Below are 14,749 nucleotides of genomic sequence, written 5' to 3'. Positions count from 1 at the left end.
ATAAGCGACTAAATAGAGTCCATTAGAACAATGTCTGCTTTTAGAATATAACTTGGGTTAAGTGTAGGCTATAAGAAACTTGTGTTACTTCAAAGAAGAGCCTTGAACGGCATGCCAGTCTAGGATGAACATAGCTTTTCTACGGTAACTTCCTACCTTCCTTGAGATATATCTCCATATGTCTTCGTAGTCAGGCACAGAAAGCAATTATTTCTGGCCTCCCCTCTCCTTTAAAAGAATTCCTTTTTTTTCCCTTCAGGGAATAAAATAATCATGTGTGAAAACCAGATGATTCACAGGGTTACAAATTATGAGTCTGAAGTCTCCATATGAACAGCCAAGAGCCGAAAAAATCGCCCAATGAGAGCTGTCCAAATCCCAGGGGAAATTACATAATGATTTTAATCGATTGAATTTTTTAAGTGGTTTCTCTCCTGGCATCTTGCCACCCTTGAGATTCTGCTCCACTCTCACCTCGGAGACCTCTGTGGTCTCTCTGCTCAGGTGCTATCCACAGAGTCCATAGACACAGACTCACCACTGTATTGTGACAGTTTCAAATACTTTTAAGGAACATGAAAGGGTCACTTATCATTTGGGGGTGGAGCCTCTCAAATGGATGTTAAAACCAGTCAGTCAGTAAACTACGGTTTTGTGTAAGTCTCTGTTTTTTGGTTTACTGTTTTCTGTCAGCTCCCTAGACAAATCTAAGTCAGGAGAAAAAGATTCATCAATTCTTGGTGTAATTGATAAACATGCTAAATCTGTTACAGTAATTGAAGTTAAAGGTTGAATCTCATCTCAGAAGTTTTTGTTCTGGCTTATGTAGTACCCAATGGCTAGAAAAGCTATCATGTTGTATGAATTAGAGTTTCAGAATTAAAGTTTCTAAAGACTAACACTTTTTAGCTTAACTGCCACCTAAATGCATTCATCACTAAAGAGCAGATTCTGTAAGTGGGATTCTGTTTAGAAGTTTTTATTTAAATGTAATGTTGGACCTTTTCAATTTAAAACTCTGTTGTCAGTGAAATCGGAGTGTGAGATATGCTTAAATCTATGCTTTGTAATAAATATAAAAATATAAAATGCATAATTTCTATAATGAAAATGTGCTTCAAGTTCAGGATTTTTCTTTTACAAGTCTTTCTTTCTAAAGCACTTCTAAATCTTTCCTAAGGCATATTCTGATATGTATATTTGATTTTTAAAATGTTCATCTATGCCTTGCTTAAAATAGAATATAATGGAAAAACTATAACTGTACAACACCTAGTCTTCAAAGGTAACTGTTGCTACCGCAAGCCCTGACCCCTGCTACAAGGATAAAATTCCCATTGAGTTGAACCACTCACGGTGATTGGTTCCCGAGAAGAGGCTTAGTCTCTATGGAGACCACACTGCAGTGGCTAAACCCTTCCCTTGCCTTGAGACCTCTTTACCTGTGACATCATCCTTGGCGCTCACTGGGTTATTTAAAGAGGCTTGCAGTTCCTTAAGAGGAAAACTGTTGGCATTCTCTGTCCGTGTGTACATCTACCAGTGTTTATGATGTTGAGATTTTCTATACATGAGCACTCCTAGTCATTTGTTATAATGAAGAATCCAGGCACCTCTTAAATAAGAAATGGTACATAGTACATTTTAGAGTCCTGTGGGATTCACAGACTATGTGTTCTTACTTCTGAAAATGGCATTGTTTGTTCTTTTTCATTATTTATATTCATATGTTTCTTTGGCAAATATAAAAATCTTCAAGGTAAAAAAACGCTTTCCAGTCTAAAAAAAAAAGAACTCCATTGTCTTGTTTACAAAATTAATGTATACCTCAGAATTTTACCTAGGATTACTAAATCATTTCAAATTGTACAGAATCAATTAGTGCATGGTACAGACCTGGTACCTAATACAGACTTCCAGATTGATGTTGTCAGTGGTTTACAGGGACAGTCATGTTTCTAGCTAGAGAAATATAATGGTTGAAAATTTCCCAGCTAGCACTTAGGTTTTGCAGGATTCATTAGCTTTAATGTTCCATTTAAATTGCTCAGTTAGCAAATATTTTATTAAGTTCTGCAACTCCCAAGCTTCCTGACCACCTATGGAAGTTTATCTAAATAAATAGGATTGGCATGCTCTCATTGCCTAAACAATCTCTTGAGTTTCTATAGCGAAGGAGAACGTTCAAATTGCTTGTAGCCAGTGTGTGATGGATGGGCTGAGCTGCATGTTAATCTTGACTTTTGATCCTTTGTGGATTAAACAAATTGCATGGCTACAAATGAATTTCACTCATGGCAATTTTGGAATTAAAATGAGAGTCTGTATTCATAAATCCTAATAGCATGAATAGCTCTGTTAGCTTATTTTTTATATTGTGTCTTATATGCCGTTGTGTGTAAAGACTTTAAAAACCCTTGCATTTTGAATCAATATTGCAATTAGCAATGGTAGCATCTTTGAATTATGACCTCTTAAAATGACATTGAATCTCAAAGCAGAGACACAGGCTTTGCCATCTTACCCTAACAATTAAAGAACTGAATTTAATTTGTGTTGACAGTTACCTAATGACTATAACTGTTTCTTTGTTGGCATAATATAATTTGCTTATAGTTTGTTCAAATATGTGGAATATTAATAGTAAATTGAGCTTTCTTTCTTTCTTCCTTCCTTCCTTCCTTTCTTTCTTTCCTTCTTTCTTTCTTTCTTTCTTTCTTTCTTTCTTTCTTTCTTTCTTTCTTTCTTTCTTTCTTTCTTTTTTCTTTCTTTTTCTCTAGAAGTAATGCTTTTAGAATTACTTACCTGGGTGTTTCTGCTGTGATCAGCCTGCATTTGTCAGGCTTGAATGACATCCATCAAAAACTCAAGACTTAACAAAAGCACAATGATTATCTAATTTTCTTTTAAAATGCACAGCTTGTTCCAGGAACTGCCTATAATGTTTTATTTGATTAAACGAGATAGGAAGGAAAAATGGCTTTGACTTCTGTCTAGGGTTTGACTATTACATATCCATTATTTAAGAGAGAAGCCTAACTGTCTTTCTTTTCAGATGGGGTATATATTTGCAACATGTCTTTACTAATAATTCACCTCAGCTACCTCTGGGGTATAGCTCACATGAGTACATGGGTTCACTCTTTTTCCTCTGATGGGAAACACCTTGTAGGACTAGGCTTATGTTTCCCTGGTTCTTCTCCCAAATACCTGGGCTCACATTCTCCTACAGATGTCCCTTTTTTCCCCCTTATCACAGGAAAATGAGGGATTGGAAGCATACAACATACTACGTGATTTGAGACACTCCCCTTTGGCCAAGGATAGATATTGTCATCATTACCCTTTCTTTTCCTATGTTGAATATGAATCTGCAGTAAAAGTGTCAAATATTGGCAGGCTTAGAGGACATAGCCAGCCAATGGCCTGTAAAGCAAAATGGTGAAGCAGTTAGACTTCAATTACTGTTCACAACAACAACAACAATGGGTCCTGAAATGTGTCTCTAGTATTAGAAGGAGGTAGACATCCTGCCTGGAAAGCTATAGGAATCCTAAACTTTCTAGGCGTTGAGGACAAAGGCTTACCCCTTCTCCATCCTGTGGGAGATAGTTACTTGCACAGCCCAGATTTCCTCAGGAAAGCTACTTGTTCAGAGATAGTTTTAAAAGAATTATTTACTCTTGTTTTATGTTATGTGTATGCAAGTTTTGCTTGCTTGCTTGCATGTCTGTGTAACATGTGCATGTAGTGCCAATGGAGGCAAGAAGAAGGAGAAGTGGGGAGGAGGAGGAGGAAGAAGAAGAGGGAGAAGAAGAAGAAGAAGAAGGAGAAGGAGAAGGAGGAGAAGGAGAAGGAGGAGAAGGAGAAGAAGAAGAAGAAGAAGAAGAAGAAGAAGAAGAAGAAGAAGAAGAAGAAGAAGAAGAAGAAGAAGAAGAAGAAGAAGAAGAAGAAGAAGAAGAAGAAGAAGAAGATCTTAACTGCTGAGATGAGCATCTCTTCAGCCCTTGGATTTTTTTTTCTTTCATAGAAAGCAACAATTTTCAACCTGTGCACCACTATACTCCTGAGAGTCAAATGACCTTTTCACAGGGTTCACATATCAGATGTCCTGTGTGTCAGATATTTATATTACAATTCATAACAGTAGCAAAATTACAGTTACTACATAGCAATGAGAATAATTTTACAGTTGGGGTCACCACAGCATGTGGAAGTGTATTAAAGGGTCACGGCATTTGGAAGGTTGAGAACCACTGATAGCCCACCTATAATGTCTGTGAGGACAGTGGTCTCTTGGATCATTGCTGCTCTTCAGAGGGGCTCTACCCTGCTCTGCCATCAGCTTTGTCTTCGAGACTATACTCATTTTAATCTCTGAATTGTTTTTAGTGAAGATCACAAGAACAATGGGTCATGAACATGATCTCAGTGAAAAATGGACCTGACAAAGCAGAGATCTAGAAAAGTCTGAAAAGTAGTGCCAGTTCTCCAGTTCTTCATAAGCCCACGACATCAGCGTCTTTGTCATGGGTTCCGATGCAAGGATAATGTTGAAGGGTTATTAGCACCCTAGGCTAACTTCTGTGCTCTTAACTGAACCCATGTAAGGCATCACTGTTGATCCCCATTCTGAAGACTGCTGATGAATGACTAGCCTTTTCACTGATGCAAATGTACCTTCTTCCTACAGCTTTCAGCAAGAGAGTGCCAAGGTGTGCAGAAAATACTAATTCCCTCTAAGGACCCTTTTGGTCAGAATCGAACTGTATATTCAACACAATATATAGGCTCTCCTCTGTACTTATTATACAAAAGCCAAAAAATACATGGCATAGTTATAAAATGAAGTTTTAAGAATTTTTTTCTCATTTATAAAACTAAGACCTTCCTGAATGTTTTAGTGCATATGTTTTTAAAGAGCTAGCATATGTTTTGTGTGGGGTTTGGCTTTTTCTTTTTCTTCTCTCTCTCTCTCTCTCTCTCTCTCTCTCTCTCTCTCTCTCTCTCTCTCTCTCTCTCTCTCTCATGTTTGCATTTCAAATCACATAGAATATGAGACATTTACTGGGAAAACTAGCCTTGCTTAGAGGGTCAGGGTGGCTGGCCTCTGCTTCCTGCTAGCATCCTTGGAAGGGCAGAGCTATTCTCTTCCTCTGAAAAGCATTCTATACATTTGCATGCATGAGAAGGGAAGGCACAAAGCAATAGTAAAGCCCTCAATTGATTTCTTCTATTTTCTTTTTCAGCAAATGTCCCCAGCAGGCCACAGGTAAGAGTTAATGGCTCAGTTGACTTCACTGTCTTGATCCCATCCGGGCGTAAGCACATTAGCTGCTATTGATTTAGTCTTACTTCATTCTCCATATAAATGAGTAAAGCCACGTGATGTTTAAGTGTTACTTGGTTCTGTACAACAGATTGTTGCTTTGAAGATGTTGGGTGGGACCATGGGGTTCCCCAGACCAAACTCTATCAGGCACCCAAAGTACCCATGCTGGATTTCAGTTCTCATTCCATGCTAGCTACTATACAAGTTTCTGTGTAAATCTGACTGACCTCAAATCTCACATTTGTCACAGAACAGTGACTTTGAAATGTCCCTGGTACTACAGGGCAATACTGAGATCATTACTCCAATGAAGACAGAGTTGCCTTTTTCATTTAAGAAAATACGTTGAGCTCTTTTGGCATCTATAGCCCACTAGCTTTCAGTTTTGTTTGGTTCCTTATGAGGAGCCATTGTTAAAATATATCACGGAGCCAAAGCAGATCTTTATAAAACATTTTCTTGAGTGAATTTATTAGTCCTTTCAAAACAGTGAACATTGTTTCATCTTATTGGCAAGTGGAACTGGGGTCTTGGCTAGAAGACAGGTGTCTGTAAAGCAGTCTGTGACACAGTAGGTAGGGTTAGGATCTTCCGGTGATGCCCATTGTCCTGGTCCATTGGAAGCAAGGATTTTAAAGGATTTTAAAGGGAAGTAAGATGACAGAAGGACCATCAGAGGTGTAAGGAGAGATGGGAAGATGTGCTCATGTGCAGGGAAGCAGGCACATCCCAAAACTAAGTATGACTAAGATAGCTGTTAAGGCGCACCGCTTTGTATGCCAGCCATCCAGATGATTGTATTGACATATAGCACATTCAGGTTCATAAGCAAAAACACCAGACTTGACTAGTTTTGCAGTAACTGATTTTGGAAAATTGAACATGTTAAGCCAGTTCAGTACAATAGTTTAAGAGAAAGAACAAAGAAGGATTTTTAAGAACTGACCCAGAGTCTTGAGTTTAGTTGTGAGGGAAGGGAGGACATGTTCTAGAGAATCATTGGGAGAAGAGAAGCAATGATCTATGTCTTATACTGTCACAGGGTGGGTGTCACCATCTTAGCACAAGTAAGCCGAAGTCAGAGATGGTCATCAGGATGTGTGATGGCAGAGATTGAAGTATTATTAGGATGTAGGTAAAGGTAGTAGTAGTTGCGTTTGAACATTTGTGTGCATGGCTAAAAAGGATAGAGGGTGGGATCCTAACAGAGAGGTCAGAGTGTTGGCAGAATCATCTTGATGGGTGTTGAAACTCCAATGCTTTACAAATAGCCTCAACATAGGTGACATTGAGATGTTTGCTCTCTGAAAAATAAATGAGCATGCTTTAAGGGTCCCACGGAGGACTGCACAGTGGCTTGCTGGACTCAGATGATGTGAAATTCACATAAACATTTTAGGGAGAAGACAATGAAATTGACCCTGAAATCCCCTGTAAGACCTGGTAAGAGGCCATGGTTGTATGGAGGAGCATGGAGGGAAGAGTTATAGGTATCTTAAGGTTATCCAGATTCTGTGTCTATGAGACCTGGATGCTGATTCAAGCCATCAGGGAAGAAAGTATTCCGAGGAGAGTAGAAGGTGTGGGTTTTGTTGGTGATGGATCACACATGACTTGGGGAGCACAGAAGGGGAGATTGAAGAACTAGTGAGGATGGCATGGAAAGGCCCTGAGGAGTGTGCAGATCTCAGTGTGACACAGAACAGAGGGGATGGAAGGATAAATGGGAAACAGGAGCATGTACCAGAACCAAGAGATTGACCAGGGGTTCAGTTCTCATGCCTCCTCTGCTGGGGACATGGCTGTAGAGATACAGGTCAGGGAGGGAGACTGGATCTTCCCATCAACCCTCAAACACAGCTCAGGATTTAAAGCAGAGAGTGACCTTGAAGACCTTCCACTTTGGTCTTAGATTTGAAGAAGTTGAGTTGAAGAGCTGTATTGTTCCTGGCCATATAGCCTGTATATCCTGGTGGGTACTGTAAACACGTGTCTCCTTACAGGGGGCTCCTTCCTCTCAAGCTTCCATCCTCCTCTCTGTTCTTTTCCTTGTGGGATTTCCCATACCCTGAGTCGGGACAGTTGGGAAGAATGTCCGTTTTCACCTGGATGACGGCTATGCTGTACTTTTATTTGTAGAATTATAAATTTAGACTTTTAACATTAAATTTCACTTTTTATAATTCTGCTGCCTAAAAAGAGAGCTGTCATACACCTACTTAATAAATGCATCCACATCCTGCATAAGGGAATACATGAAAATAATTTCAGTCTTTTCAGCAATAAGTTAGCACCAAAGCTTTAGCTATCAGTATGAATATATAACACAGTCCTTCCCATGTGGAACTTATTCCTATCTGTCTATGTTCTTGAAATACTTTAACTATGATTGCAATGACTCCTATTCTAGAAAATAAATTAGACCATATGCCTGAGATAGCTTTCATATCTGCTTCTCCAGGAGGGTCTTACCTCAGTATCCAGCAGCTTTGAACCCAGTGAGACCACCAAAAAATATTGGCTGGATTTTATCTCCTTCAGAACAGCAAAATGTCCAGTGCAAAAGCAAGCTTGATGGGAATCAGCTTGAAGCAAGAATCAACTGACTTCAAGTAGATCTGGGAGGAGGAAAGCCACTTGGGAAACTTAGCCAGCAACTAGTTTATGGATTCCCTCTAAGTCTAGGAAAGCAGAATTTCATGTCAAGGTCTTCTACAGAATGAGAAACAAGGGTAGGCAGGAGATTTTTATTGGGAGTCCCCAAAGAACTCACACGATTCCATGATGCAAGGTTTCTGTTAGGTTAGTCCATTTTGGAGTAGAGTTTTGAAAAAACATGTCTAACTTGAGTACTTTTAACAAATGGATTGCTTGCCTCCCCTGTGGAGGATGTGATGTCACTTCCTTAGTGTAGCCCGTATTTAGACCCCTTGGCATTTTCCACATAGCGGACACCACTGGACATCTGTCTCCTCCTCTCTAGGACAGAGAGGAATGGGGTACTCTTTTGGTAGCCTAACACATATATCATCGCTACCTTTCCCAAGAAGCAAAGACTTCTCAATTTTACCTGGGTTTCTAGCCTGTTAAAAAAAAAACAAAAAAACAAAAAACAAAAACAAAAGACGTCTGTCACCCCTGGCCTCTGCTTTTATGTTGGTGTTGACTACTGAAATAAACAGCTGGCATGTGACTTCAGGGTGCAGGAAATGTCCTCATCCTAGAGAGCAGAAGTCACATGAGCAGTTGGGGGAGGGTGCCCTTTGAACACAGCCATATAAAGTTTTAATTAGTTCTGAAAGATGCCCTTCTTTTCCCATGAAGAACTGTCAAGTCTTCATTACCTGAATGTCCTTATGCAGATGTTGTTCTGACCGTGGTGTTTTCCCTTGCCACAGGCAATGTGAAGCATCTATCCAGCCAACAACATTTCCCGACCTTCAGTATTGCCCTCTTCTGCAAATGCCAATCCCAAGACCCATTCCACCCCAAAGCTCCGTGGCTCCACGACACAAGCTGTTGAGTGCTGACTGGGTGTTCTACTGAGGGAATCAAACACTGACTATCCAAAGAGAAAAGGATATTTTGGTTTTATAATAACGTATATTATTGTTTTCTTCTTCCCTTTCTATGCAACTGTAAATTAATGAACAGAGAAGTATTTGGAGGTGGTAAAGCATTTGTCACTGATTTGTATGATATATACAGCCATGGGAAAGTGGGTGGGGGCTTTCTAATACGAAACTGCCTTTTTAATAACCGAGAGAAAATTGCATAAGAATTAGACCACTTTGCATTATTACATTCCTTCTGCTGTTCATATTAACCTTGTACAATAACTTCATTTATTATTTGACTGTTTTACCATTATGTTTTGGTTATTTATAAATTCATCAGCCATACAGACAAATAGATTCTATGTACTTGTTTCTATAATCTGGCCAAATTCCTAAGTTCATATATTTGAATAAAATATTTTACATATGTGGAGTAGGCAGGCATTCTGAAGATACTATTTAACTTTAGTTGACGTCATACACACAGTCCTTTAGTAACCACTGGATGATTACACTAAAAATCCTGTGGACTTTAACGGCAAGCTGCTGGGGTATTTTTCCTCCTGTTTTTATTCCTTTTTTGTAAGTAGATCTTAACATCTTTATTTATTTCATCTTGCAATCTCTATAATAAAGAAGACTGTATTGTAATAGTCTCAAAAAATTATTTTACCAAGGGTTACCATTTAAGCATATTTTCATTTTGATTCAGAAACCAAAGTTGGTACAACCTCTCCTAGTACTTGCACCCTTGGCTTTCATGAGAAAACACACGGCAGGCTTTGCCCATTGTGAGGAGAGTACACATCATGCTCTTCAGTTTCCTTTGAATAGACTTTTGTTGTTGGTTTTGTATTTTTCGAGTCCTGTGTAAGTTTTGAAAGCTCTGGTTGTTTCCTTTTGTGAAAGCAGGCAGATACTTAGTAACTGTCTCACTGAAGCTTTGGAGCAGACAGACAGATGTCTCATGACCCCTCACTTGGCCAGCAGCACATCCGAGAAGGATGTCACTCACAAGCCTACACCACTGCTACTCTAGAATGAAATTAGTGCTCGGATGATTGGATCCCCGCCTCTACTTCTGAGTGTGTTCAGCTGGGTATTGGCTTCTTTTTCTTTTTCTTTTTCTTTTTTTTAATTTAACACTTAATTGCCAATTTTAGAGAAACCAAAAATAAAGGTGAAGGTAATATGTTTTGATTCAAACATATATGCTTTTAAAACATCAGGACATGCTAACTTTGGGTTCTCTTTCACTGGGATCTGGCCAGAAGGAGGCTGAAAGTTAGAAATTGCTATTCTTTTAGGATCGGTTGGGTGGGTTGGGGGGCAAGGGTGTCTATTTGCAGCATAGATATTTTGAGACGAAGAAAATTGTTTTATATAAGGGGAGAGCCATGATCACCTTTCTACCTCAGAACCACCTTCCTCCATTGTGTTGGACATAGCTTTATATGCCGCAGTGTGCAAACCCTAGGGCTGTAATCAGGCCATTCCATACCCAGGAAGCACCTGTGTAAACAACATCAACAGAAACTCCCGGAACTCAGAACCCCGAGTTGTAGATTTGGTGTCGTCCTTGTTCTTGCTTTGAGGAGTCATGTGTTCTTTTATTTCCTGCCTGTATTTGTATGCAAAATGATCTCTATCTGCTATTACAGAAAAAGCTACACAAAACACTACATTGTAACCTTCTGAGTAATAAATAAGAGGAAATATATTACAGTAACCATGATGAGAAATAAGTGTATTGTTCTTTTGAAATATGTGGTTAATCACAGACTGTCATCTAATCTGTTACATACTGTATTTTTCATCCTGAATAAAAGTAATTTTAACACAAAATGACTCTGATGTTTGGCTGTGTTCACTGATGAAATCAGATCTTTGAATGTATGTGATGAAAGCTAACTATAAGATGATCTATATTCTGATAAATCTAAATATTTTCTGAAACTCTCTCCTATACATTAATCTAGTCTCCATTCACTCATTATCTCTCTCTCTTTTCTTGCACATAAATATGATTATATATTTTTCAATTTCCTGTACAAATCAGAATCCGATTACTAGGGAAAATGGATGTTATAAGCATATCCCTGAAGCCTATTGGACCTTCATTTTTATAACTTGGAGCTCCTGAGATTCATCTGGTTACTCTCTCAAATCCACTTTCATCACCAGACTCATAGTTTTCTATGTATATATATTATTATAACTAAATAAAAATATACATGAACATATGTATGTGTATGTATATATAGTTATATTTATATATATTTATTTTAGATATATATAGTTAGGTTTCTGTGCGGTGTTGCTGTAAAGCAACTGATCTAATTTATAAAACAAAGCATTTAATTCAGAGACTGATGGTTCTAGAGGAGTAGAGCCCACGTTCATCAGGATTCAGCCCATGCCTGCAGCTGGCAGACAGGCAAGGCGCTAGCGAAGTAGCTAAGAGCTTATAACAGGTGGGCAAATCTAAAGCAGAGGGAGACAGAGACAGACTGAGAGTGCTGAAATGACATAGTCTTTTGATATCTCAAAGCCCACCCCCAGTGACCCTAATCCTAATCCGTCCCAAACAGTTGTGCCAACTGAGAACCACGCGTGCAAACATACGGCCTCATAGGGGTCCTTCTTATTCAACTCAGCACTGACTCTAAAATTACCTGTTCATTGGTGCTGTTGATCTTATTGTGTGTTTTATATATAGTACACATATATAAAACATACAGGACAATATATAGTAAATATATGTTTATATACAGTCTGGTATCAGATTTAACTTGCTTCTGAAGCTCATAAGGGCAAAATGGTGTCAAGAATTGTACTGAATGAAGTACAATTAAGTCAGCAACCCTCCAAGAATTAGAAAATTCCCCCAAAATATATTATTTAAAAAGAGAACAGAAACAATTAGACTAATATTTTAAATGTCTCATCTACCATGAAGTATCACATTAATAATTCCTAAGAAAACCATTAGTTTCCAGTGACTTTACTGAGTCGTCACTGAAAAGGGGAGTGACAACCAGAACAGCTTTGTTTCTATGACATTGATTTTCTCACTGTATTTTAAATGACATAGTTGCCTTTGATGACTGTTTGCTACTTGAGCAGACTGGCTCTTCAAATCCCTTCCCCATGTCAAAGAACCACCAAAATACTATCACCACCACTGAAACCCATGTGCTGAATGTAAAACCCAGTTAACTTGTTAACTGAATGGTCTTGCTGGCGTGCACAGGCACACACACACACACACACACACACACAGTGTTCAATGCCTGTGATAGCCGTTATTCCATGATGATGGTAGACAGCAGTTCAGCTCATGAGATGTGTAGGTTAAGGTCACCCGGAAGGGACTTTTGTAACCTTGTGGGAAGCCACATGTGCCGTTGCAGGGTGACGCTGGCTACCCCTGGCCACCACGCATACATAAGCAGTAAAGTTTTTTTGCCAAGATGAGGTTTTGAGAATTAACCAATCAGATGAGAGACAAGTTTGTCCCGCGCTGATTTTCCCGCCAGCAAGAAACAACGCGGCACACAAACAGGATCCTTCTGTAGCAAGCTTTAATGCGTCTTGAGAGGGAGAGCATCAGCTTCACAAGGCGGAGACCCCAAGCCCGAAAACTGCCTCCCTTATATAGGAGATTTCTCTCGCCTCGGATGTGGCGATTCCCTATAGGCCAAATTCTTGTCACCCGAGGTGACGTTGTCAGGCGGGCAACTGGCACCATGAACGGTTAATGCCAGCACATGCGCGGATCACTTGTTCATCTCCAGAGGCAGGCGATGTCGGCGCCATCTTATAATGGCGACGATGTGGGGTGGCGCCCCACATCTCCCCCTTTTCTATACAAAGGCAAGCCAGCCACCCATTCAAGGAGGGCGGAAGTAGAGGCCGAATCCCCAAAGATAATTTAAAAACAAAAGATATGTGCAGGGGTCTTGTCTAGGCTCTAGGTGGGACCCGACATACTCCTGACCGATCTCTCTGTCGTTTTTCTTGAGGAAGGGACACTAGGACAGGCAACCCTTTTCAAGACGGCATGCTTCCCAGAGAGAGCGGGGGTATCTCTCTGTGCGATGCTTAGCTCAACAACCCTCATGGGCTGCTCAAACCGGGCACTCATCCTCGTGCGACGCATAGAGATGCTGAGGGTGCAAGAGCTGCCTGGCCGGCGACCGGCTGCTAACATCTACTGCCGTTTTAGTGCCGCAAGCCAGACTTCCGCTGACCTTCCATGCTCTAAGGCCATGAGTGCCTGAGTTATCATAATTTTTTCTCTCTTGTTTTTACTATAAATTTTGCAAATTAGCCAAAGCATAAAGCCCAGTCCGAGGCAGAAAAATGCTCCAAACATTCCCACCCCCACCCACTCTTTAAAATAAGAAAATGCTGAAGAAATCCAGGAGGCGAGGCCTTTGGTGAGGGACAGGTCTAGGCGGGTGGAGTTGATTTGTAATATCGCTGTTCGGAGTTCCCGCAGGGTCTGGTCAAATTCAACTGTCCAATTCTGTAACAAATGCTGGGATAAAGCTTTAGAAAGATTAGCAGCCCGTGTGAAATTGTCATACTGTACAGAGGTCACACAAAGACCTGGCAATCTTCTTTCGCACCCTAATTGGGCAACTTGCCACAAAACATCTAATTGCTCTTGGACTAAATCTATGCGTTGATTCACTAGCAATAACCTGCCTTGAATCTGGGTATAAGTTAGATGTCCAGCCTCCATGGCCGTGGTCACCGTAGAGGACAATTTATTTATGGTGGCAGCCGACTGCACCGTGCCCGAAAGGGTCAGGGCCGAAGCAGTAACCGATTCTGTTACAGCGGTGGCTGCGATGATGCCCACAATTACGGCAGAAATTCCAAAATCTCTCCTTTCTCTGAATAATGCCATTGAACTTGGGGCCTCCACAGGAACAGGCACAAATCGGGGCAGGCGTGCTACCAGGGCCAAGGGGAACTCAGAAGCATTCCAGCACAGAACATAATAACATGGTTGCATCATACAATCAAGCTTATCGGAATTACTTGGCAAGGAAGCATTACTAACAATCTAAAGAAAAGGGGGCCATACGCATATTGGCATCCTGACCAAGGCAAAGGGGAATGCGAGTCCTCCTTTGCATGGCAGAACGGGGCCAACTTTGGTTGTCTGAGACCTTCAGAATAATTAGCCCAAATAATTCTGTAAAATTCCCGCCCCAATGTGTAGCATTTGTCCATCCATTAATAATATTTGACATAGATTGAGTATGTAACCCAATATAACTGGGCACCGTCCCATTGATGCTAAAGCATAGGCTACCCAGAAGGTAGTGAGTTCTATTATCCACTACTCGTTCTATTTGAGAATCCCAGGGCAAAAACGGAAGGCCTAATTCTTTATCAGTAGTAAACAAGCGAGGGAAAACTTGGGCGTTATACATCACCGGCATTGGAAGTGGGAAGGTTGACATGATTCCCCATCGAAACTCATGTGTCCTTATCGTTGGCGCTAGGGTTATCCACAGAAAGGTCAGGAGAATGATCATCTTCTTGGTTTATACTTCGTGTTAGCCGCTCCGGGATCCAAAAAGGATTTTGTTCACTCTGTGGAAAAACACAAACAGCTCCCCTGGATCTTATTAGGATAGGATCCGGGCCTTTCCATTGATTAGTCAACACATCCTTCCATTTTACCAATTCTTTTGGTCTCTTTGGTTCCGAGCAGTGGCGCTCTGCAGCGCTCCTTCCTGCATCGTCCAGGTTTAAGAAATTTAGAGTAAAGAGTGCCATGGATAGTGCCACTCTTGGGCCAGGGGGCAACTCTGTTATCGCTCCCCCTTTCTGTTTAAAT

General features: G+C 40.4%; 1 protein-coding gene across 8 annotated transcripts in view; it reads left to right on the top strand.

Annotated features, from left to right (window-relative positions):
- The window catches only part of Utrn (utrophin), a 489,906-nt gene extending 478,843 nt beyond the window's left edge, over positions 1–11,063 (top strand). For 7 of the 8 annotated variants that reach the window (XM_085842639.1, XM_085842635.1, XM_085842637.1 and 4 more), the window contains 2 exons: positions 5,250–5,272; positions 8,731–11,063. In XM_085842639.1, coding sequence (XP_085698765.1) covers positions 5,250–5,272; positions 8,731–8,739 — 32 coding nt within the window. In that variant the 3' untranslated portion in view covers positions 8,740–11,063. Of the gene's footprint in view, positions 1–5,249; positions 5,345–8,730 lie in introns of those variants that run through there. The other variant, XM_085842633.1, reaches the window with a different exon arrangement.
- The last annotated feature ends 3,686 nt before the right edge of the window (positions 11,064–14,749 follow it).

This window comes from Mus caroli, unplaced genomic scaffold (assembly GCF_978045245.1).
Source record: "Mus caroli unplaced genomic scaffold, Mus_caroli_1 scaffold_9, whole genome shotgun sequence".
NCBI classification, from domain to species: domain Eukaryota; kingdom Metazoa; phylum Chordata; class Mammalia; order Rodentia; family Muridae; genus Mus; species Mus caroli.
The sequence above is the reverse complement of the archived record's forward strand: the minus strand, read 5'-3'. Positions and strand labels throughout refer to the sequence as shown.